The sequence below is a fragment of the Aptenodytes patagonicus genome, chromosome 8 (assembly GCF_965638725.1).
Source record: "Aptenodytes patagonicus chromosome 8, bAptPat1.pri.cur, whole genome shotgun sequence".
NCBI classification, from domain to species: Eukaryota; Metazoa; Chordata; class Aves; order Sphenisciformes; family Spheniscidae; genus Aptenodytes; species Aptenodytes patagonicus.
Window position 1 is genome coordinate 19001235 of NC_134956.1, and position 26414 is coordinate 19027648.

Below are 26414 nucleotides of genomic sequence, written 5' to 3' on the forward strand. Positions count from 1 at the left end.
AATGAATATTTCTAGCTAATGGCTAAATTCTTTTCCATATCTAGATTCAAAGAGGCAAGGAATACGTATAACTTTGCTATTCCCCTAGAGAATGGATTTATTTTAGGACAAGAAAATCTATGTCTACTTTCAAATTTTGTCTCTTCCTCATGCTTTCCTGCCATCACTTATGAATGTAAAAGTTAAACTACCTAGAACTATCTAAGGAAATAAATCTAATTGCACAGATATAACCAAAGTATGCCTTACAATAATTGCTACTGATTTATAAGTTCCATCTTTTCACCTTCATACAACCTTGATAGCTACTAAATCACAGCTGAAAATACATTAAGACATAATTTACTGTCCTGTCAACTCACTTAGCATTGGGATCAGCTTTGTATTTTTATGTTGTACTGTATGTGAGAAGTATCTCAGACCAATCCGTAGAATCACAGAATCATAGAATCAGTTAGGTTGGAAAAGACCTTTAAGATCATTCATATCAGTTCTAACATAAGCGTTTTCTTTCTATGACCCCCTAGGTTACATTCATGATCTAAACTCATTTAGAACAATTTTACATATATTAGTGTCATTAAGAAAGTCTTATCCTTGATGCACCGCAGAAGTTCAGGTGTGTTCTTCCACGAATTTCTGCCAGGTGTCAGGTCCTTGGGAATCCAAGGTGCATTTCAGGTAGAACCAAATCTCCTTGCTTTTTCTTGTGAAATTAAAATGTACCATTCTGTATAGCAAAATCCAGGTTCAGGAACTGCAGCCACAGTTGAAAGGAGAAGTATTGTCCTTTTCACTGACTAATTTTGCAAGTTCAAAGAATTAAGTCAATAGCATCATCACAAAAAAGGGTCTCTGTGTAACAGCCAAGCAACAGTTGCACATGCCATTGTTCTGGCAGGGAGCCACAGGTTTATTCTTTGCTACCGTGTTACCTATAAAAGAAGAGGAAAGAGTTACCTACACAGAATCGATCAAACAAGGATGATAGCATGTGCTTTGTTGCTGCAAAGGAACTGTACACATGAATACATCATGAATGAACTTGCCCCAGCCATACCTACATACCTTGCACAGAAACAGAATCTATATGCAAATGTTAATTACACTGTTATTCAATAGTATAAGGGAGATTTGCAGATTAAAAAAAATGGCCGTTTACTACTAAATTTGCCACCATCATCTCATGGAAATCTCCTGCTTTATGTTGTTTAGCATCATTTTCAACACCAATGCCTACAGCACAAGTGTACGACTTACATCCCAAAGGACCATTCACACAAACCGCTACCCATTCCCAGCGGTCCATCCTATGGGAGGGAACTGGGGATCAGACAGAACATGGTCTGCAGAGGGGATGAATTGTTCTTGCAGGAGAAGCCACTCCCAGACAGCGCGTCTCCCACGGGACCCTGCAGTCTCTTCCCCTTACAACCACATGCACACTCAGTCAGGTGCTTCAGGGATGTATGCGCAAGCCTTAATGCGCACACAGAGTGAAGTGGAAACCCAGTGGGTTTGGCTTCACAGCGAGGAGGGGTCATGTCAGGTTTCCCATCCTGGAAATGGATGAGAATAGGCAGCCTGCAAGGAGGAAAGCTTTGTCAGCTCTGCTCTGTAGTGTCTAGACGTATTACAAAACTAAACAGACACTCAGCATAGAGAAGTTTTTATTTCCTTCCCTGAGGTAACTGATGTAAGATATGAGCTCTTCAGCTTTTCACGTCTTAACTGTCCCATTCAGCTACTAACTATTCATCTAAATATTGAGTAGCGTCAGGAGTCTCCTGTGCTTCATATACTTCAAGTTACTCTAATATTTTCACGAAATTAAAAGATAGAGGACTTAAAATTGATTAAATGGCATTTCCTCTTTCAGTGTATAATTAACCTGTGGAAGTCATTGTCCCAACTAGCACTGATCCCAGGGTCTTAGAAAGCTTTAAAAATTGATTAGAGGTTTAAATGGTAATGAGATCATCTTTGCTACATAACATAGAAAAAAAAATTTAATATGCAATGGATCTCAACTCTCATGATTTAGACATAAGCCAACTATTAAATTGGAAGAATTCCACGTATGTGTACATTTTCTATAATTGTCCACATGGGTTTTGCTGTGTCTTTCTGATTTAAGTACCCCAGCACTGAAACACACAGGGTGTAGTATGGTTTGGACTACTGGTCTGACAGTTCATAGAGTCCTCTGTGTAAAGTTTTAATAATGCATTTAATACATATTTTGTTGATTAAGCTGAGTTTGGACAAATCTTTGGTTCATTTTTTAAATAAAAAAATAAGTTATATCATACTTTCCTTTTCCCTATAACAAGGGAAATTTTCCTTCCATTCTATTTTCTTTCCAGTTCAGTGTTACCTGTGCCACAAGTTTCTGTTCAGAATCTGGAGTTACCATTACTCATTATATTTGTGCAACAACTATATCTTGGTAGACAGAGAAAACCACCCACAAGACAGACAAAATACCTACAGAGGAAATACGGATGCCAGGACAGATTCTGTAGCACAGCTTTTGCTGTCTAGCAAGCAGAAATCTACATGTAAGCTTGTCATCCAGGGCTTCCTTAAGGTACAGGAGAGAGAAAGAACTACTTGTGGGCACACTCTTGTGGATGGGCACGGTCATGCTGCGAGATCACCCATTTATCCCGGCGTGACTTTGGAGAATCTGAAATAACTCAGCTTGGATGGAAACATGCCCGCAGCTGGGCACAATGAATCCCACCCACAAAACCTTGGACAAATCATATCCTTTCTTACTTGGACCAATAAAGATGACAAACTTCAGGATTTCAGACCGATTCTCAAAAGGTACAATACTAAAAGCTAATTACAGGAGTACAACAACTTGGTCATAGTATGACAAGTCCTCAGCTTTTAGAAGTGTCACTACTACTGAGGATATAGCTATGTTAAATCTCAGCCTCCAAAAGTAACTCTTCAGGGTTCACTTACTAACAACACAGGTAAATGCATGGAAAAAGCTTTTATGGGTCAAAATTGAAATATTTAAAAGCATGAAAGTAATTATTTCCCTGAAGTATCCACACATAAAACACATACAGCAAACAATGGAGGAATTTCTAGCAAAGAGTAATTAAAATGGGAGGGACTGAGACACCTTTTTAAGGGATCTGCCCTTTAAGGAAGTCTGCCTGTTCCCTTCTCTAACATGGCCAATCACTAGTTAAAAGTTAGGACTCTCTTGTGTCATTTCAATGTAATGTTTAACCACTAACTTTGCTATTCATCTCTACATTTATATTGTTGCAGTACTCCAAGACCCCAGTCAGAATCATGATCTCCCTTATGCTGTTGCTAACCACGTGCACAAGAAAATACAGTCCTACCTTAACATGCTCAAATCTAAAACAACACAGGGCAGCGAAAGAAAAACAAAACCGTGCAAGGAAAATGAACAGTTCTCATGTTAGTAATACAGTAGAATGATTCACACCTAAGCACAAGTGCCAATTGTTTGCTTATCCTTTCAATTAAACGCCCCTCAAAGAAATCTCCTGTGGTGATAAAAATCAGTGCAAAATGCATTACTCCATATCCCAGCAAAGTAGAGGAAGAGTTTAATGAAACAACATTTGCACTCATACTGCTACACTCTGCCCTCTGTTAGACTCACACAAACTCACTGGAGTTGATGAATTTGCACAGGTCTAATTGCAGGCAGAATGATTTGTCCCACTCTAGCTTTATAAAGACATCCCTAAACTCATCAGAATGCATTACCATATTCTGTAGTTTGCTGGTTGCAATATTTGTCATGGATAATAAAATAAATGATCCGTGCCAAATTTGCCCTTCTATTAGTAAACTCCCACTGACTCAGGCTGCCTCTTTTCACTCTTTAAGAGCGAGAGTCATGAACACAGGCTTTATGACTCATGTGGTCAGTTGACCTCAATGAACTGAAAGGCAACTGCTCCTAGGAAGTGACAGCTGCATGAATGAGGACTTGACGCCTCAGGCCTTCAGTCATCAATGCCAACATAACGTTTGTTCTTCTACCCTTCATCCCTCTAGTATCTATTGAAGGCATCAGGGACACTTAACCTTGGCTTATTCTTTTCCAGTAAGGTCCTTTTGGTATAAAGTGCCAGCTCTCTTCTGGTATGTCCAGAGATGAAGTTGTCTTATTCAACATCTAAAACTCCTACTTCGCCAGTCTCACCCTGCAGTGTGATTCTACACCACCACCCTTTATCTATATATGCGTAGTTAAAAGTCAGTGCCTGTGAAAAAATTTAAAGGCTGAGGGTAATCTATACCTTCCAATTACTGATGGCCAGTTACCCATACTGATTCTAGAGTGTGCAGGTCAACTTTTGGGTGTAGTATCCGTCACAGGAGAACAGCTGGACCTAGGCACACCATAGGCTACATCTTTGGCATTTGATAAATAACATTGATTTCCAACAATTCCTCTGATCTTAAAAACAGGAATAGGGTTTTTCGGACTGGTTGGTTTGGTCAGAATTTTCCAGCGAGCCTGCCAACGTGCAATGTCTGTAACTGGGCTTTAGACCACCAATATCACACCACAGCTGCCCAAACCGTCTAATTTTCTCTCTCTCATCCAGAAATTAGTACAGTTTTCACTCCTTAAAACAGCCATTACTAAACATTTGGTGTCAGTATTTGCTTATTAACTCAGACTGTAACCTAATCAACAACATTCATTCCCAACTAGAAGAAGCTGTAAAGGGAAAAGCTAAGCATATGTCTTTCCTTGCTATGCCTGCTAAAGACTCCTGTTTTATGATACATTTAGATATGCAGTTCACTATGACTTGTTGAACTTCAACGCACTGAACTCATTTTAGATTGCTAAGCAGACAGAGGACATGATATTTTCTCTCTGCTGGCCATTAATTAAGAAATAGGATGGCATAGCAAAGTTTTTTTTTTAAAAACGGGCAGTCTACAGGATGGCCTGTAAACAGAACTGATCTGAACCAGCCTGATTTCCAGTTCCCACCGACGTCGGTGCAGATTCTCAACAACTCCCAAGACAGGTTACTTCTTTCAAAAGCTAAAAGGGCTTTCCAGTGGCACAGGAATGTAACTTTAGGTGACAGTGGTAAAGACCTTGGATCCATGTACTCAGTCTGCAGATTGAAGAATTGACCCTGGAACATGATTATCCCTCTAGCACTGGTCACAACTGAATAGTTTCTTTGCTCACTAAAGACTGAAGCAGGGCCTTCAGTTTGACTCCAGCACCCAATAACTTAACTAGGCTGGCAGTGAAGGGGCAGTTCTGACCCAACATTACCCTCTCTGAGAACAATTGCATTAATCATCGCTTTCCAAAACATTGAGGAGTCCAGTACTGGTGCTCACACCCACAGATGTAATGCAATAAGCAAGTGCTATCAGCAGACTGCCACCTTTAAATATAGGCGATCTCTGTACTTGCCTTTGTGGTTTTGACTTTATTTCCACTGCTGCAAGACCAACCTGAATAGTCTGGTAGTACTTTACAGTCCTCTCCATCCAAACAGGGGTTCATATGACACCACCACCTCTGTAGGACAATGGAAGCTAGAAAAAGAAATAGGAAAGAGAAACAGAATACGATCTTTTTTTTTTATTACTGTTGGTTTTAGTAGGGAGGTTGTCTGTGTGATGTTCAATTGTTTGATTACAAAAGGTAGAACCAACAGTTACTGTTTTAATAGCTTATCACACTGATAGTGTTTAAGCTAAAAATGTGGCTAAAAAACTTCACCAGCACACAGAAGGGTAAATGCTATATGCAAATGGTGAAGACAGGCAAGCACTGCCAGCGACTGACTCCAACATTTGAATTGACCTCTGGAAGTGCCTTTCCATCTCCACTGACTACAAAGATGACTTGCCTCCTTCATTTACATGCTTCAGTCAAGTACCTGCTGTAAGGTGGGATGAAACTAAGGCTTCTTGTTTAACCCAAATATGCATATGCGAGACTGGATGAAGAAATGCTGGTTTCTCCCTTCACTGGGTGAGAAAATAGAATTACACAGAGGTGTAAGCATGTGAGGTCTGTCAGCAAATAGTGAAGATAAGAATGTGGAAACCACTGGAAAGCATTAGATTATTAACTAAAAATCTACTTGCAGTTAACACTGCCAGTTTTGCAGTATGTTTTGGAAGACTACAGTAGTACACCTTAACTGTGCAAATTTATTAATTTTCTACCCTTAAGCCAATTTCCATTAATAGGACCATGCTTGTTATTTTTACAAATGTAGTCATGACTTTCTAATACTGCTGTTAACAACAGATATACTTTTCCACAAACAGCTGCAAACATCTGCATGCATTTCTCAGTTTTGCATTGTTCATGGGATTCATCAAATCCCAGAAAATTATTATGAAATGTATCAGTTCACAATATTACATAATCTAAATTGGATTTCAAAATAAAATACAGCTTAAAATGTTGATTTAGTTAGTCTGCATTATGCTACTATGTGCACAAAATATTGAATTGCATGCTTTAAAAGATACCACATCCAAAAGAGATGAACAAAAATAATTTAGTCTACTTCTTGTAAAGCACTTTTTTTCCTTTTAATTTCAAGGTAGATTCATACTTCTGCAACCTTCAAATGAGAGTGACAAGCAGGCAAGCTGACGTCAGGATATTGCTGAAATGTTCATTCAATTACTTTTGTTTTGCACTTTCACTCTAAGCCTACATGAAAAGCCCTATGAAAAATATACTTCTGGAACACCAGTTGGGCTTTTATAAACTATTCTTTCAGTCTTATAAAATTATAAAATAAATGCATGATTCCTTTCACCAGTCATTTGGATCTTAGTTCATTTGCATTGATCCTGATTGATTGTTGACAAAACGGGTGAAACTTGGCTGTGTCTCCTAGGAAGTGAGGGATCATTTCCACTCCAGACAAATGGTCCAGTCACCTATTTTATCTATTTTATCTCTGCTACATTCTAAAGTTGTTTCAATTTCTATACCACATTTATTTCAGGTAAACACGAGCAAGTCTAGAAGGCCAGATTCAAGAAGACTGAAGGCATGCGCAGAGGTCCCTAAGCAAGCAGGAGATCCTAGTGGCAAGCTAGCTGTGTCTTTAGAGCTCTGCTTCAAAGCCAGCGAGTCCTCCTGGAAGGCCTGGCTACCACATGACACAGCCCTGCACAGTGCTGTTGTGAGTGTGGACATGGTGACATGCTGAGACTTCGTCTGCACTCTGACATGTGAACATGCTTTCACGTATTTAGTGCTACCCTAAAAACATAAGTTCAACTTCAGACCTTGAAAGCCACCTCTCACTCACCTGTCTCCTGCAGGTACCTAGAATCCCTTGTGCCTCAGTTACTCTGATAAATCCTTAGATCCAACCTTTTTCATATTGGTTTGGGTGCAATATGTTTTGAGACCACAGAAAACGCACCAAATGTGGCAGTTTTTATTTATCTATACAACCTGCATCAACCTGCTCCTAACACCTGGTTAAAGGAAAAAAGGCATTAGTTGACTGGCCAAAAGTGCAGCACAGGAGTGGGTTCACACAGCATTCTTGACCAATTGCGCCCATGCAACTTCCTGGTCCATATGGACCATGTGGAACTGAAGATAGTGAAACTGGCCCATCATCTCCAGCAGTACCATCTTCCATTAAAACAAGCACAGACGTGAATGGGAAACATTGCTGAGTTAATCTGTAACTCAAACAAGATCCACAAGCTCTTCAATAGACTGAATATTTCACCTTCTATTCATCTTTCGTTTAGACACTTTCGTAGAAAGTGACTCCTACCCTTCTGTTGACTGATTTCTATTCTGTGCAGATACCTCTCCTCAGAGTAATGGCAACACTTTGAAATACTTAATACAGATCTCATTCCATTAGCTTCCAGCAAATCCCCAATTCTTTGCTGTAGCAATCCACTAATTCTTACATTCATTTTATGTCCAATTTCTTTGTAGTTGTAATGTCCACTCTCCTGATCTATATATCCTAACTGGCTGTAGCTGTTTGTGTCAAACACACCCCTGAGATTAGTCCATTACAATTCTCCATCAGAGCCTTAGGCTCATCTTCATAGCTAGAGTTCTTTAACTATCGTTGTCCCTGTAACTGTGCAATTCACTGGAGGATATAAAGGCTTCCCCTTCTTTTCAGATTGAGGCACTCTTGGAAAGGTTTCAACAGATGACTTTTGTAAGAAATGAGAGCAGCTATGTCACTCTCATACACAGCCACCCTCATGAAGGGAAAGGAGACTGCTTTGGTTTGACATTAGCCAGCTGATTTGCTGGAAATCAGTCAGAAACCAGCCAGAAACCCTGCCAGAAATAAATCTTCTGCTGACATTGCTCCCTAGATAACCTGACTCCATGGAAACTGTAGGTTCATAGAGAATAAAGCCAAAAGGTGTCAATACATCATCTCATCTTATCTGAAGCAATTCACTGTGTTGTGCCCCTAGTTGTGTTTGGCTACACAGTGTCGTCCAAACCAATCTGGAACAGGTGAAGAAAGAAACTTCGCCCATTGTAATTTTTTCTGACAGTTAAACCATCCCAGCATGAAACACACAGCCTTAGTTTTCTTCCTCTTCCCACCTCTTCTGTTGTGCTTTCTTCTCCTACATTACAGCACCTGTTAGCAATCATCATTTTCTCCCTGTGAAGGTATTGAACGTGCTGCAACCCAGTAACTTTTCAATCTTCTGCCTGATAAGCCAAGCTGATTGAACTTCTTCAGTTTCGCACCACAGTGCATTTGTCTTTATTAATGCAGTTATTTCAAACAGGTTCAACTTCTTGTGAGTAGGACCATGCCACATGACTGCCTTGGGCTTGTCATTAATTACTCCTTTGCCCCACTGGATGAAATCCATACATGTTTTTGTCAGGAGAGATTCTATATTTGCTTTTCGGTCACTGCTGACAATGTTGCAGAGTATCAGGTGTAGAACTAAGCACTGTGAAATCCCAGTGGGTATGTGCCATCTGACTACCACTTCCTACTGATGACTCTGCAGAGAGACGTTTTTGAAGTATGCTAGGTAACTGACACTGAGCAGCGCACACAATGGCATATCGTTCAAAATTAAATAGCTTACAAAAAATAAGACTTAAATCCTCAAATGTATTTAGTAACCAAATCTTTAGTTGAATAAATTATACATTATCTTCCGAGGTAACTTGGAAAATATGGGCTTACGTGAAGAAACTACCTGTATTAGTCTTGAAAACTCCTCAGGAAATTAAATCAGTTGTGTCTGGCAAATCTCTTTTCAGAAAGCCACATAAACTCTGGTGACCTGTACCCCAGGAATTCCTTGCTAATTGGATACCGTATCAGCTTCTCAGTTATTCGCACAGGCTGAGACCAGCCTCAGTTGTCCCTAAGTATCTAGACCATGTTGCCTACCCTCTCAAAATCGACACAATACTAGTGCTCTTCTAGAATACCTCAAGTATTCTGAAATACATTTTGAATTACAACAACTGACCAGAGATCTATTAGCCAGCTTGTTAGGACTTTAAACTACCCAGGGTCAGAATTAAAAAAAAAAAAAAAAAAAAAGTTTAATCCCAGTAGATGTTGGTTAGCACCTTTTTTAGTTAACAATAAATTAGAAATTACCTCCCCACCTGTTTCTTACCAAAAGAAGAGCTGTGATACTGACCCACCTCAGCATTAACAATGTCAATATTTCACACATTATGGGCCAATATTTTTTTTTTTTAAGGATTTCTGTGTGTTCTACTCGAACAAGCAAATTCTTGTTGTCTTTAGTCTGGACAAATACAGATGTCTTTCCTACTCTACTGGACTAAGCTTTCTTCCATATAAGTTTTCAGTACACTATTCACTCTACCGTATATTTCCTTTTTTTCTTTGAATACTGACACAGCATTAGCATCCTTTTGAATTCTCAAGTATTCTGAAATCCATTCAAAAACAGTGGGAGGGGAATCTTCTCAGCTATTTCTTATTTTAGCTATTTCTTGTGCATTGATTTTTTGTTTTCTTGTTTCTGTATGCTCTCTTCCCTTCAGTCTGGAACCCAGATGGGCTTTCAGCCAAAATTGTCCTTTTTCTTCATTGCGGCTCTTTGGCCCTACAGAAAATTCTTAAACAATTCTTTAGTCCCATTCACATTTTTTCCAATCTGAGTGTTTCCTCCTCATAAATTCTAGGACTAATAGAATTGCCCGGATGGAAGATGATTTGGCCAGTGATGATTTACTTAGAGGTATTTAACGCACTTAGCTAAGATAGCTACTCTACAGACAAAAGTTATTAATATTTTATCTTCTTGGCAGTAGCTGTTAGACAAGCTGGAGGTACTTACTCAAGGATGTTTATTTCCATAAAGAAAATCGGTATAAACAAAATCTCATGACTACTTTAAATGTGATTTAGTGATTGACAGAAGAACGGGTTGACCTTTGCTAAGCAAAATTTTCTATAGCTGCAGTCAAGTCATATAGCTACAACTCAAGGTAGGGTATACAGGCTGTGTGGTATGTCCTCTCTGCCTATTTGAATACTTTCCTTCATATGCTCTGTTTTTTTCCTGAGTTTAGTGGCTCAATTTATCTACAGCAACATTTCTCAAAGTATCGGATGGGCCTGTGCTTGGAAGCTCAAATAACCCCCAGGAAAATGAGGTGTGCATGTGTACAGAAGAACTAGCCTTGCTTTTTTTGTTTGCCAATGCTTGTCAATAGCTTTCACAACTATGTTCAAATACACAAATGACAGTTTCTTGTGGGATGCATCCAAAATGCAATTATCTAAGTAAGTGTGTTACCATGGGCAAAGGATAAAAAAATATCCTGACCCAAAGAGTTCTTGCCCTGTACTCTCATCTAGGCTATGATGACTGATTTTACTGTGCTTGTAAAAATGCTGGGAAGATCTCAGCCTGTAACATCGATTTTTCATTTTCATGTCCTTCTTTTTAAAATGAAGTACTTTGACTTCTACTACTACCGATATTTAAAGTTTCCAAGATGAAAGACACTGTAGAAATGCAAAGGACTCTATAAATGTTAGTTAGGCCCCACAACACAGTAAGTATTACTGCACAACATGGAAAAGGACCGATTCGTAGCAGTCAAGGCACTTAAGACTTTCACTTTATATATTTGCAAGATTTAACTAGCTTTTACTTCCCTTTCTGCACCACTTCAACACCTTTTCCTTGGAACTCACCTGGATATCTATCATTTCTTTTGTAACACCAAAGTACTTAGTTTCGTCCTTAGCACATACCATGAGAAAAAATGTCATTTCTGTGTGTAAGTGTATGCCTGAATGTAATTATGCAAACATCCATTCTGACTTGGCTCAAATAGGGGGCCTTCCCAAAATTTTGGTAGCTGTGAATATTGGTACACGTATTCACTACCTCTTTGAGCAGGGCTTAGCCTTAACATATAGTGCTGCTCCAATAAACCGCTGCTCTAAATCTGACCTTGTCTAAAATTCTTTAGCATCTGTCAACCTATTTCAAAATGTAAATATCCAGCTGGCCTCTGACTGTATCCTAAAAAACATGATGATGGGCTTTATAAACCTATTTCATGGCCTATATATACAAAAGGGCACAATGCCCAATACTCATCAACAAGGAGCTCTGTCTGATGAACTAGCCTCTACCCCCACCCAAATTAACAAACAAGCTGTCACTGAAACCCAGTGGGATCTAGGTCAGGAAACAGCCCCGCATTCAGTAAAAAGGTGCTGGGAAAGAAAATGAAATGTCTGTATCGGACTGAAATAGGCAAATTCAAGATGTAAACTGTTTCTGGCTTCCACAGTGTAGAAGCCTACTGAAGGATATGTATAGAGTGGGAGAAAACATATCTAATCCTGAGGCTAAGGAAAGATAGTTATAGTTTCCGTGCTACAGCAACTGAATAGCACTGACTGTAGTCCCATATGCTTGCAAAAGTAAGCGAAGCATGTTACAGCATTACCCTAAGGGGTGAGGGGGAATCAAAGGCTTCCACTTTAGAAACCAAAATCTTATATTCATAATATTTTGTTGTATTAAATTTCAACTATACTTGAAGAAAAAACAGCTACTAAATTCTTTCAGCAACTATTTGCATTGACAAACTGAATTAAGCTTCTATGGTATCGTGCATTTATATCTTTCTATCATGGAAAGACAGTGTCACCTTTGCAATCCTTAAGCGAGTTTAAAACAATGCCTGACTTCTATTATCTGTTGTATGTAAAAGTACTTCTGCTGTTTAATGTGTCACCTAAAAATACAGAAGGTACTTCTGATTGACAAGAAAACTGCTTAACAGATTGCACAGTTAAAGTTGATTGTGTTCCTGAATTACAAGGCATGAAAAGACTAAGCATCAAAAAAAAAAATCTATTTTCTTAAATAAAAGGTTCTCAAAACAGATAATAGGTTAAAAAAAAAAAAATCAGACATCACGTGTACTTAGAGTTTTATGTTTAAAACTAAATATCTCTGAATGTTAGATTAAAAATTGGATTTTGAAGCTTTTGTTTTATATTTAACTTATAATGGTTGCAATTTTGTGTGAAAAAGAATGAAAACAGAACGGTCTTGCTTATGAATTAATGAAATGGGGGATCTGATAACTTTTAGACTTTTTCTGGGGAAAAAAAAAAAAAAAAATCTGCCTTGGAGTAACTGTTTACTAAGTTAAGAACAAGAGCAGCAGCCTCTCCAGGGAATAGACTCTGCTGGTAGGAAAAGGAAGAAGGGTAACCCACAGTTTCTGAACTGCTGGTAAGCCAGAGAGGAAAATGGTGGGGGCGAGGTGCAGAGTGCGCCTCAGCAATACAAGTTTTATATAGCCTCAGAATGCCTGGTCAGTATTACAATCAAGGTAAGATTTTAGCTTTAGTGTATACAATCAATTTAATTTTGAGTAAGTTATACAGGAAAAAGCATAAGGATGGCAACGTTGAGCTCTGTGAGGATTTCAACATCTATCCAGGAAGGTAATGGACTAACGCAACTGTAGCACATTTTTCCTTCATCAGGTAGGTGACCTAGCTCAGACACTGTGTCCTGTGCAGCACTATGCTTGCTCTGCTCTCCAAACTCTAATGTATTTGGGGTTACAACACATGAAACTGAATAGACATGGGGCATTCATTATAGCACTGATGTCCAACATATGAGACCATTAGGCACATAAAATGGTAAAACATCCATCTAGAGAACAGCTCTCAAAATCAGATCTGCATGCCCAGTCTCAGGGCTGCATTTATTATCCAGTGACTTTTTAGCCAAGCTACTAAGTCTAAAGACAACTGGAAGGGTTAATATTATAAGCTTGAGTTTCTTGGCTTATGCTGTTTTCAGACTAGTTTTAAAGAAGAATTCTTCTGTGAAAAAAAATTAACAAGTTTTATTGGCACAGACATGAAATGTACGAGTACATATATTAAGAGGATTAATTACACCCAGATTTATGCACAGACTCATTATCATCAATGCACAGAGATGTTTCCAAAATTAACAAAAGGAAGGATTATGCTTTTGAGGCAGTGGGAAGTCAAACAATCAAGGAGACTAAACTTCTCAAACAATCTTAATGAACTGTGAGTGAGCAGGAGACTGCTTACCTTCCACGCACGAGGGCTGAGCCCTTGTCGTACCAGCCACCTGCCCTGGGAAGCAGGAGCACTTAACTGTTTGCGATCGTTCTTCAATCCGGTTCTTATTGCAGCAACGATGCACTGCCACAACTTCGCATGTCCCTTGCTTGACTTGGTGCTGGCCTAATAATTGCAGAGATAAGTGATGGAGAGCAAAACAAAACATCAGTGCATGAAGAAAAAGCTAGTTCGTACAGTCCTGCAAGACACTGAATCTCTCGAATGCCAGTTTAAATCCCAGGAAGACAAAGGAGCGAAGCACCTTGTAGGATCTGGCTTTTTCCCTGAGTTTATCCTGTTCTTACTAATACAGATTAGTTCATCATAACAGGTCAATTTTTCCATCTATCTTCCCTGGCCCTTACAAAGCCATAGGGAGAAAAGAAGATCGGAGTAGTCAATTAGATGGATTATACAAGAAGACATGTAGAGACAGAGCCTCCTTTGGCTTCCTGTCTTGCATTAGGTTTTATATTTAATTCTTTCCCTTCATAAATGGACACAATGGACAGGATAATATTTAATGCAAGGGAGACATCTTAAATAGTAGGGAAACTTTCTAACATAACAACATGTAAGCACTGCTTACTATGCCTATCATTGCAGGTAGGCTAAGAACAAGGTAGGCTGAAAAGCTGTCACAGACAGTCAAGTGTTGTCAAAAAAAAAAAAAAAAAAGAAAAAAAACACCAACAACCAAACTATATGGATTTCTCAAGTTCCCTCCCAGCCCATTTTGAAGAAACCTGTGATAAATATTCTATCCTACTGCTTTCCTCTCACATGCCTTTCCTCACAATTCACTGTCCCCTATTTCTCTGAGTTTATTTTTCCCTTCCTCTCCTTTCCTTGCTCCTGCCTTCACATCTTAGTTCCACTGCTCCTTGCACCTGACCATTTTCCTCCACTGCCAAACTTACTCTTTGCCCTGCCTAAAACCCTTTCTTAGAAACCTCACTTCACAAAACCCCTCTTCTGTTTGCATAAGTCATTTCCACGTCCTCACTTTCCTGAACAGCCTTCAAGTGTTTCATCTTGCATTTGTCTTGTCTTATGTAGAGCAGAGCCTTGGATGGCTCTTATCTATGTTTGTAAAGCACCTTGTAAATTAACAGCACTACAGAACAGGGTGGGTTTTTTAATAAGTGAGCTAGACAGAGAGACAACGCTGAGAATAATAAAAATATTCACCATCAAAGCAGTACAGACTCCTTATATGAGAAGAGACTACGGTGCAGATATCGGTGTAGGTGTGGGTAATATCAAAGGCACAGCAGACTAAAGAAAGGAAGGTGAAAGGGAAAGCACGCTTCAGAAACAGACAGTCCTCCAAGTGGCAAGCCTGGAGGATTCTCCTGTTTCCTACTCACTCCATGCTTGCCCTGTTTTGGTTTATTTTTTTCTAACAGTATCTTGTTACTAACTGATACCAGACACACGATTCTGAGATAGAGAACACCTTGGTCTGATGCAATATGGCCAGGCTTACATCCTTATAGATGAAATCTTATAGAGTGATTAAGATCACTGTACTTCTGGGGCAGAAATTTTTATGAGTTGATTAAGTGGGAGATCTTAACCTTCAAAAGAGTTAGCAATGCAATTTAGGCTTGTAAGGAGGTTTTCCAAAAAACGGAGAGTATTCAAATACATATATAACTTTTTAAAAGGTTGGCTTGGCAGTGTTCCTTTGCTGTGTGTGTTTTGGTGTCACAAGTATTTCAAGCACAGCTGAAGGTCTGCCTGACTTTTGTTGCCAAATTTGTATTCACAATAACCTCAATGGACAAGAGACTACGTATATGCAACCCTGGAAAGGAAATTTAGTCTTCTATTTGTGCACTCAACATGTAAAAAGAAATTCTATATACAGAGATTTTTTGGGTTTTTTTCTGAGGAAAAAGCTACACTGTACTTTTAAGCAAAATATGCTACAGCAGAAAAATGCATAATGTATTTTACAGAAAGTTGGAAAAATGTTGAAGACAGCATAAAAGTATCTTACATAGCTACTGTAATAAGTTTATTGGCAGACCGTGAACTTTCATGCAAGTACCTAATACCCATATCATAATAAACATGAAAAAAAATGAAACCAGTTACCAGCTTATAGGACAGTAGCTTCTCTGTAAGTCAATATGGAAAATAGATACACAAATAGAGAAATTAAATTGGCCATGCCACTTCATTCCAAAGTATTGTTCTACAAAACAGCTCGCATGACAATGTTTGGAGATAATAAGCAGATGGCCAGGGGCTCTGACAGAAAAGATTTTGTAAAATGAGGTTGTTAATTTAAGAGAGAGTATTTATTTATTTATCAGCTCTACAGCCTGAGTCAAAACTCTTTGGAGCAAACAGGGAAAATTTCCATTGGTTTCCTATGGTTTTACAGCAGTGGTCCTGCATTCACTGGAGTCAACAATAAAACTTCTGTTGATTTCAGGAGTGCAAGGTCACAGCCTGGACTGTCTCTTGAGAAGGAGATTTTATAAGGGAGGGAAGAAAAAGCAAAAATATGGAACTGCTTAGGCCACATACTTGAGTTTGCCATGTATCTCATCTGAAAAACCAAGCGGACAGATCTTCTATTTAATTAAAGTCATTATTCACCAGACATCAGATGCCAAGATAAGAGTAGAAGCCATTTTTTCAGAAGGTGCATCATAAGGATGGACTAGATCCAGCTCCAACGATCAATATGTAGCTGAAAGAATTTCTATTTTCAAGCTCAAATCCTGCTTCCTTTAGGTGAACAGTCCTGTTAAGTCAATACCAAAATAAATCAAACAGGTTGGCCCAGAGCATACAGCCCAAAAAACCTGGGGCTCACTTTCAATTATCTTGTTTGAATTTTAAAGCAGTGACAGTGCTCCCCTGAAGTACCAGGAGTCAACAGGCACACAAATGTTTGCAGAAGGCAAAATTAAGTTACTGTGCTGGTTTTGGCTGGGATAGAGTTAATTTTCTTCACAGTAGCTAGTGTGGGGCGATGTTTTGGGTTTGTGACCAAAACAGTGTTGATAACACAGGGATGTTTTCATTACTGCTGAGCAGTGCTGACGCAGAGTCAAGGCCTTTTCTGCTCCTCACCCCACCTCACCAGCGAGCAGGCTGGGGGGACACAAGGAGTTGGGAGGGGGCATGGCCGGGACAGCTGATCCCAACTGACCAAAGGGATATTACACACCATATGGCGTCATGCTCAGCGTATAAAGCTGGGGAAGAAGAAGGAAGGGGGGGACGTTCAGAGTGATGGCGTTTGTCTTCCCAAGTCACCGTTGCGCGTGATGGAGCCCTGCTTTCCTGGGGATGGCTGAACACCTGCCTGCCGATGGGAAACAGTGAATGAATTCCTTGTTTTGCTTTGCTTGTGTGTGCGGCTTTTGCTTTGCCTATTAAACTGTCTTCATCTCAACCCATGAGTTTTCTCACTTTTACCCTTCCGATTGTCTCCCCCATCCCACGGGGGGGGAGTGAGCGAGCGGCTGGGTGGGGCTTAGTTGCCGGCTGGGGTTAAACCATGACAGTTACCTCATGAATGCACCCTTTGGTTTAGTAGCTGTTTTACTGTGCACTTATTCATGCTTCACAGCTACACAAGCAGGTAAGAGAAGGTGTCTCCTCTTCGTCTGCTGGCAGGGGTAGGATGCTAAGGTTTGAAAGCACTGCTGCCATGCAAAGGAAGACAGCGCTCTCCTCCCTTGTGCCTCATGCGCAGATCTTATGGAGTATAACAGTGAAAAGGTACTAAAAAGCCAAAGACATCTGCATGCATCATTTGCATTAATTGGATTGCCCTTGTAATAGTCTTTCCCCTCCTACATATTCACATCTATATTTCCTCCTGCTTGTTCACGCACATCTTAACACTTTTTATTCTGTTGAACACCATATGCATTTCTTCTTAATATTCAGACACATCTGTGAACAGGTGCTGAACAAATGCTAAGTGCTAACATGCCAGCTTTCTGTCCCGTTTTTGTCAGTATTCAGCAATCTAGAGGACAAGCACTCAGTTTGCAGAGTAGCTTTCAGATTTAAGAAAACTCACAGAATATTTTAAAAACTAACCATCAACTCGGTCTATTCTCTGCCTAGACCTACTGAAACCTGTTGTATCTACATTCAGGTGCCCAAAGGCAGCAAAAAGAATGAATATAAGAATACTCTCCTGAACATTTTAATCTCCATCTTGCACTAGATAAACCTTCATCTCAGGTTTAAAGTACATTTAAGGTACAGCTGAGAGCATAACGACAGAAAAACTCACTAACAGCCTTAAAATATTTTATAATCAATGGATTCTCAGGAAGCCAAGGCATTAGAGGAGCAGGGACTGAAGAATTTTTAAAGTGTGAAGATCACAGTAAGTGAATTCTATGCCAGAAAATTCAGGAAAGCCATTTCAGGGAGAACTGCAATGAGAGATAGGGAGAAAGCCAGGTTCTGGAGAGCAAAGCCCCTTTGGGCTCACTTATAAAAAGCCCATAAATTCATAGCTCTTCACCTGTAAACCTATTCAGATCTGCAACCTAAGGGCTGTCAATATTTGCAGTTGAAATTCAGTTACATCTTCACATTTAAATAAGAAAACTCTCCAAGGAGAGATACATTTTATCAGCAACAGTACCAGGGAAAGGTTCCTGTCGTAGAACATCTTCTGCATACCGAAGAGGGGATGTCTGCCAGCCAGGCACTGTGGAGGACAGAGGATGAATGTTGAAAACTATGGGGGCTCTGGGTTACCTCTGATCAGGAGTTTGGCACATGTGTTGCTCTCCGTATCCCAATTTCTTTACAGCTTATCTTCCCTAGAAATACCAACGCTATTCAAGTTCACTAAGGACGCTTTCCCTATCTCTCCATACAGGGCACAGACATAATGAGATAGGGCTCGCTAATGGAAGCAACCTCCAGGACACTCCCTGCTATGAATTGTGCTGCCTTTTGTAATGAGATACCTACAGATAATAACAGCTTTCAGGTGTCCACATCCAGAATGCCTCCGAATGACCTCATGGACTGGCCACACAAAGGCTCTGCGACCGTTTCTTTGTTATCTGTGGACTTTCCAGTCCAGAAGATGGTAGACTGTGTAGAGCTGCTAGGCAGCCTTCACAGTTTTCAGAGAAGGCAGTTATCATCTCTGAAGAACAAGAAAGTACAAACTAGGAAGTTATTAGGCTTGCACATTACAAGCCAGCAGAAGTATTGTGAGTAGAGTTGACTGAATAATCACCACTGAACCGTCTATTCTCAGTTTAATACATTTTTTCAACTAACTTATTTGACAAGATCTTATTTTCACTTTCTTCATACAAGTCAGGGGGCAGATATGCAATTAATGCTTCTAAAACTCTTTGAAATCCTCAAATGAAAAGAGGGAAATACAATTATTGTTAATAAAATATCAAACATCACAGTGATGTACTTCAAAACTACAAGGAAAATATCAAAGAAAGAGGATGGCTTTCAAAAGATTGCCAGCCAATTCTGTCCACATCCATTTCATCTTTGTGACTAATTCCAATCACTCCCAAGGAATACTCTTTCAATGCAATACACATGCAGGCAGCATGCCTTTATCAGAAATCCTGATTAACCTCCTCTTTTTCTAATTTCTGAGCTAAGAAACATACGGAAGAGACACATTTAAAGGGAGTTTAAATAGCTGTTTAAAGCAGCTGTTTCATAAGCTGCCCTCTTTGATGAAGAAAGCAACTAGTACTCTGGAGAACAGCACATCTAGACAGTAGGACAATACGACCCTAGCTCAGCACATTCTTCAGTAAGCCTCAAAACCAGCAAGCTTGGTCTGCACAAAATCAACTGCATCATTTATTTAAAGGGTAAGAGGATGTCTGTCAATAGGGAGATGAATGGCTACGGAACCTAATATTGCAGACAACAGTAAGAGAAACAAGTGAGTTTAGAAGTCAGCACTGATGCTGTTTGGAAGAGGAAAGCACTCTAAAAAGCTTGGTGTCAGTTCATCATCTGTTCCGCCTTCATCTCATGCTGGCTTTTGCTTACCAATATATGAACACACAGAAGCACACAGCAAGAGGCAAATATTCTTAGAAAAACACATATATTAAAGGAAATAACATTTGCTATTTTTCACGTTTTTTTACCAAACATATTTATGAGAACCTCTCCAGCTCATGGGGTATTTTTTGAGGGGGAAAGGGAGAAGGGGTGTTTCTAAAGATAACACCTCTTCTCAAGAGAACCTAAAGGTCACTTGGAATGTAAAATTAACACACTATCTTCTAGGCTGAGAAATTCAGCACAGCTTTTCTTTACTACCATCCCATCAGCCACTGGATTTTTTTCATAATAATTTCACATTCATGTCGAGGTTCTCACTTAGATGCTCTCCTTCCTCAAGGATATACAATAATTATATATACACTTTCTCATAAATTGTCTCTGCGTATACAACTCAGTCCAGTTTTACTTGTAAAGTTTTACCTTTTCACTTGTTGGCAGTAAGGGACTGTTCAGACATAGTCCAGACTGCCATAAAAGGCCAGTTCAACTGCTCTACTGATAAATAGACAAGAAATATCTTCCCATAATCACCTGCCCATGACAATAGGCAAAGTAAGATGTAGCACACAGACACAAAAAAAAAAGGGAGCAAGGAATCCAGTTTGCTATCCATTACTCTCACATTCCTCAAATACATAGTGGTATTGTATGTATACACAGCGGTACTGTATACATAGGCCGCACCTCGAATACTGTGTTCAGTTTTGGGCCCCTCACTACAAGAAGGATGTTGAGGTGCTGGAGCGTGTCCAGAGAAGGGCAACGAGGCTGGTGAAGGGTCTGGAGAACAAGTCTTATGAGGAGCGGCTGAGGGAACTGGGGTTGTTTAGCCTGGAGAAAAGGAGGCTGAGGGGAGACCTCATCGCTCTCTACAACTACCTGAAAGGAGGTTGTAGCGAGGTGGGGGTCGGTCTCTTCTCCCAAGTAACAAGCGATAGGACGAGAGGAAATGGCCTCAAGTTGCGCCAGGGGAGGTTTAGATTGGACATGAGGAAAAATTTCTTTACTGAAAGAGTGGTTAAACATTGGAACAGGCTGCCCAGGGAAGTGGTGGAGTCCCCATCCCTGGAAGTATTTAAAAGACGTGTAGATGCAGCACTTAGGGACATGGTTTAGTGGGCATGGTGGTGTTGGGTTGACGGTTGGACTCAATGATCTTAGAGGTCTTCTCCAACCTTAATGATTCTATGATTCTATGATTGTGATTACTAGAGCTAACATCTGTAACACAACAAGCAAGCAAAGATACAACGATCTCCCAGATGAAGGAATTGAGGTTGATGCTCACACAATGTGCAGGTTTCAAACCAAAGAGTTTATCGCAGCCAATAAAGTTGCAGCCTTTGTTCCAGTCAAGACATTTGTGCTTCATCGGTTGTGGAAGCCAGTAGTATGTCATGTGCAAAATCTCAATCAGCATTTTAACTGGATAACCAGGGAACCAGCACTGAACTACTTTAACTTGTTTTGGGCAAGAAGTGACACTCGAGGAAAACAACAACAACTCTCAAAACAAGCAACTAATTTGAGAGGAATCCTAGGGGTACAGTAGATCTAGATGTGTATTTGAAAAAAAGGGGTGAGTGACCTCAAACCCTGATAATGAGACCCAAAAAGTTAATGAAATCAAAAGCATAACCTTTCAGTGCAGGTGGAGGAACATGCTGACACAGCTGGAGAGAATCATGTAATACAGTGAATTCTTTGGCGAGCGTCAGAGGTCACATCCATATGGAGATTAAAGTCCCCTGGAATAAGTAGCATAGGTGACCTTAGATCAGACACAAGCACTGAGACTTCTCCAAGGAATGAAGCATTAAATCTGAGTGGTCGATAAATCAAAACAGCCGAGACCAAAGTAGGTGCTGCAAATGGGGGAGGGAGGAGGGAAAAGTTGCTGCAAATGAAAAGAAAGGTGGATGAAGAGTGACCTGGAAGCAAAATCAAATTAAAACATGAGCCTCTCTACCTGCTGGGGTGCTACGCTGAAGTTAATCAATAAGGACTGCCTTTCAGCCAGGCAGTAATATTCATCCTGGTTCAAGCACACATATCATTTGTACAAATGAAATCTAAGAGCATAAAACTTCATAAGGTACCTCGGAGTAAAGTGATGCTAATCATTTCCTGTGGGAAACTTCCTAGTGTGTGGCTATTTTAGGTGAGGCAGAGAAGAAAATACAAGGGAAAGATTTGGTTTTCCATCATAACTTGTAGCAAATGAGCAACATTGTGCTCTGTAATATAGAAGTATTTCCCACATGCCCCATTAACATTCACTCTCGCTATTACATGCGGAACACTCTTTTTCTCTCATTTGTTCCTTCCTTCACAAATTTGTCATGAGAGAAAGGGAAAAAGAATGCAACTAGTTCCCTGGAGAGATTTCTGCTTGCCTGAAGAAAGCAGGTGCACATACATCCATATAGGCCAGGCTTACAGTTATTCACCAGTTTGTAAGCAAAAATTAAGTTTTCTGCCCCAACTGTGAGGGTTGATGGCCTCTAAAAACAGGGTCACTCTTGTCATAGGAAAACAAAAGTAGCATACGTGGGACTGCAAACTGGGAAGGACTATCCCATCCACATCCATAACTAGTTCTTCATTGATGGCAGAAGTCATCCTGACCAAGACGTCACCAATGCAGCCCTAGCAGGCACCAGGGCCCAGGTGAGCTCACTGTCCCCAGCAGCCAGCCTGCTGCCATTTGCGGCTGCTCACTATACCCAAACTCAATACTGTACTTGTACAACTTATTACTTCACATTTATGGCATGCCAGAAGTTCCTTTAATATTATCATAAACTTTAAGAAAGAAAAAAAGAAAGAAAAACTCTTAAGTCTGTCTCACATATGCAAGAAAATAAATTTTGAGGATTAGGCCTTGTGCCCTTCCGAGCATTCCTCCATCACCCGAAATATCAAATGACCATTTTGGGATTAGCTGTGTAAAACAAATGTTCATAATCTACTAAACAGCAGAGGTATTTTTAACCCAGTTCAAGGTCATTCATCAGACAAGAATGATATTTGTGTAGAGAATATGAAACAGCAATTGTCATCTAAGTCATTAGGCTCAGAAAACAAAGTAGATGTTTGGGAAAGAAGCATTTTCTTCATTTCAAGTGAAAATTGAATCTTTATTCTCATGTCCAAGTATAATGGGTAAAACTGACGAGGGCAACCAAGGAAACTTGTACTCTGTTCCGTTTCAGTACTCAAAACAGCTCAAACTTACAAGGTACAAAAAAGTGCTTTTCTGGTTTTTATTTTTTAAATGCAAAGGTGCGTTCCCCTCCTTAAATGAAGTTACTTTTATGGGACTGTAAAGTAATAGGACTGTGCCTGAATTTGGTAGTTAGAGGTAGGCAGATGAATAATTATTCATTAGTTAACCCTCATTTGAGAATCTGCTCAAGAAAGATCCAGACATAACTGTTGTCATTAAATGGTATGGTTTATGAAAGTTTTTCTGGTTGTCCTGTTTGACAGTCTTAATTTAAAAGACTGACTTTGGCAGTGAATCTCTCTTTCCATTAATTGCTCTGTGCTTATTAAAATCATACAGCAGTATTTGTTGCTACTAGAAGAATTGTCTTTTGCAAAAAACAGGACCAGTGGATAATTTGCAAATTTGAATGATACATTTCATTGCTGAAGTGAGATGAAATTTTCATGCAACAGGCAAATGGAATTTCGAGGAACGTTACAAGCAATCAGAGCGGTTAATGCACTGGGCACCAGGCCATCAGCTCCTCAGCTGGTCTTTAATCCCTGGAAAAGCCCCTATGTCTTGATCACCACTGATTAATTATTTTCAGAGTTTGCCTCATTTTATATCAGGTTTTATATAGCTGTTATGGTTATCTTGGGTTTATTCCGATGGAATGGACAAGGAAAGCATTGCAGCAGTCCAAGTATAAGATCCTGCTGCCAGTTAAGCAATAACAGGCCATAAAACTAAATTGCACAAATGCATTTTTAATTCTGAGTGGCATGAGAACTTTTAAATGGTTTCAGCATGTGCAGACTGTATCCAACCTGGCTGAAAAGCTAATTGAACTTAAGCTGTTTTAACTATTATATCCATAAGTGCAAAGCCTAAGTGAGGTTTCCAGAATGCCAAGAGACTTTTTTTAGTCAGTATTATTGAATGATGGCTTTCTTCTTATGTGGAAAAAAATAACCCTGCAGAGTGCCCACCATTTTATGCTACACTGTAACAGTGAAAGAGACGACAATAAAATATAGTCATATTTAAATAAAATGAGAATCAGAACCTGATAACAATTTCCTATAGACCCACAATATAACTCATGACCCTGACTTATACAGCTAACAATAAAATAATAATTAAAAAGAAGATCAGAATCCAGAAGTTGTGAGGGTCTGTACGTTTCCTGTTTCATACTGACGACACTTTTTCAAAGCTTCACCACTAATATTTTTTTTCTTTTCAAGGTTCTGCAGATCTCTTGAGCCTCTCAACTTTCACTTTTTAATCTTCTTTACTTAAGAATAAAGGTACAAATCTAAAATTTTGACGTCAGTTACAGGCTGTAGCCCCAGAAAACCCCAGAGAGGTGCAGTTCAGAGACCCATATCTGGAGATCTGTGTTCAATAACTAGGTGCATGGACATATGGGTGTTGCCAGAACACACATCCTATGTTGAGCTTTCACCTTATTTCCTCCATGTTATTTATATTATTAATCCTATGATCTTATGCAGCAAAAGGCCTTTTTATAGTCAGTATACTCCTTGTTCTACCCAAATTTGGCTTTTTTCATTTGGCAACTAGAAACAATAAAGATATTTCACCCAGGCTTACAATGTGAGTTGCTATGAAAAAGCTGTATGAATCAGTAAACATAAAGTGTTAAAAGACCCCTCTCAGAAATAGAAGAACTAGAGGTTAAGACATTCTTTCCCTGTTCCACAGATCTCCTTCCAAGCACCCGAGAACCCAACCCTTCTTCCATCCTTATTAAAATGGACAGTCATTGACAATGATTAGGTAGATTTTCCATTTTAATTAAGCCATTCAGCTTAAAGTGAAAAATGAAAATATAACCTCAAAATGGCACAGAAGTCACTGTATCCTGTAACCCGTACAAAAGGAAAAGACTGGAAAGTAACATCAAAAGTCTCCCTCCGCACCATGTCTTAGCTTTGGCAAAAAGAGACTACAACTTGGGGAGAAAGTCTGACAGTTTAATCCTTGAATCATATTCAAGCCTCACTGTCATCACTCAAAGGACTAAGGCGGCTCTTGACTCTTGCAGGTTATTGTATTTGGAATGTGATGTAGCAGTTGCAATAACAGCATTTTCCTACACCCGTATGTAGCAAGACAGTCACTGGCTTAGTCCTAGGACACTTGACAAAGCATATTTGGATTGGAGCTCAAAGGAGGTAGAACTGAAGAGGAAGTCTCAGATTCCCAAGGGCTTTTAGATGTCCAGTTCTTATGTTGGCAATGAATTCTATTTGAAAACAACGGAAATGAGATGTTTAAATAGCAGGAAGGCACTTGAGTATCTTTCTAGATCTTGGCCAAAAAAACCACTCCAGGTCAGCCAGAAGAGGGGACATACTTCATACACTAGAGAAGAGAGGGATTGCCCTTTTTAGCAGGAACACTTGTCACAACTGGGCAAGTTGCAGAAACAACGTAGTGAAATGATCTTTCTAAAGTATTCCAGCTAGCTTGTCAGATTTGACAAAGTTTTATTCTTACCAGAAAACAACAGGCTTTCTCACCTGGTGAATTTTCCTTTGGCCCTAATGAGACTATCAGCAAACACAGAGATGAATTAGAATAGTCATTAAGGAGGCAGAGCATAAAAAATAAGCCACAGGAAAGGTCAAAGAAACAAGGGTGAATGAAGAAGAGCACGTGCCCTGTCACAACCACTACAGATGTGAAGGAAACAACCAGGGGAGAGAAGCAGATGTTCCTGTTAAAACTGTGCAAATATGATGGCTGCTTTCAAGGATAATGGAGCAGCCATAGGTGGCAGGACAGGGCACACCATTAACTTACACAGTGCTGGTTAGGCTCCCCCAAGAGCCATTGACTTTAACAGCAATGCTCCACCATCTCCCCTGTCTGAGTAAGATTAAAGGTGACCTGGTACAGTTGTCATTAGTTCCACTATCTTTCCACAAAGATGGTACTCTAATTAAAATGGTTGGGTTTTTCCTCTTGCAGTGTGCACATTACAAAGGAAAAACTTTTAAAGTGTTTCTTCTGATCATATTCTCAAAAAGGAGAAGGTCAAATCAACAGTTACACTGCTTATTTTTCTTACCTTTAAAACCTGTGTTGACTTTAACTCATTAGAAAACAGTTTCTGCTCACGTGGTTGGCTTTTCTTGATCTTAAAAGATGCATTGCCTCGCTGGCAAGATAAATTGTCAGAATGGTAACTAACTTTGAAAGTCTGTGGACAATGTCAGATTATATATAGTGCCCTTCCGGTACCTCCTTTAACTCAGTGTTCCACCAGGGACACGGTGGGAAGGACCAACAGGCATTGCTCGTGATAGCTGTCCTACAGAGCAGTGGCAGCTTCATAAAGGCAGATTTCTCTGCAAGACCCCTTGCTTGAAGCTCCTGGGAACCCAAGAAAAGTTCAGTTTAATCTGTGGTGAATCACAACAGCAGAAGTCAGCAACAAGTGC

At 39.7% G+C, this 26414-nt stretch overlaps 1 protein-coding gene across 1 annotated transcript in view; it reads right to left on the reverse strand.

The window, feature by feature from the left end:
* Positions 1–5428: 5428 nt before the first annotated feature.
* The window catches only part of TAFA4 (TAFA chemokine like family member 4), a 51314-nt gene continuing 30328 nt past the window's right edge, over positions 5429–26414 (reverse strand). The window contains exons 3-4 of the mRNA XM_076345876.1: positions 13638–13793; positions 5429–5580 (exon numbers count right to left, since the gene is read on the reverse strand). Of these exons, the coding sequence (XP_076201991.1) occupies positions 5429–5580; positions 13638–13793 (308 nt within the window). The remainder of the gene's footprint in view (positions 5581–13637; positions 13794–26414) is intronic.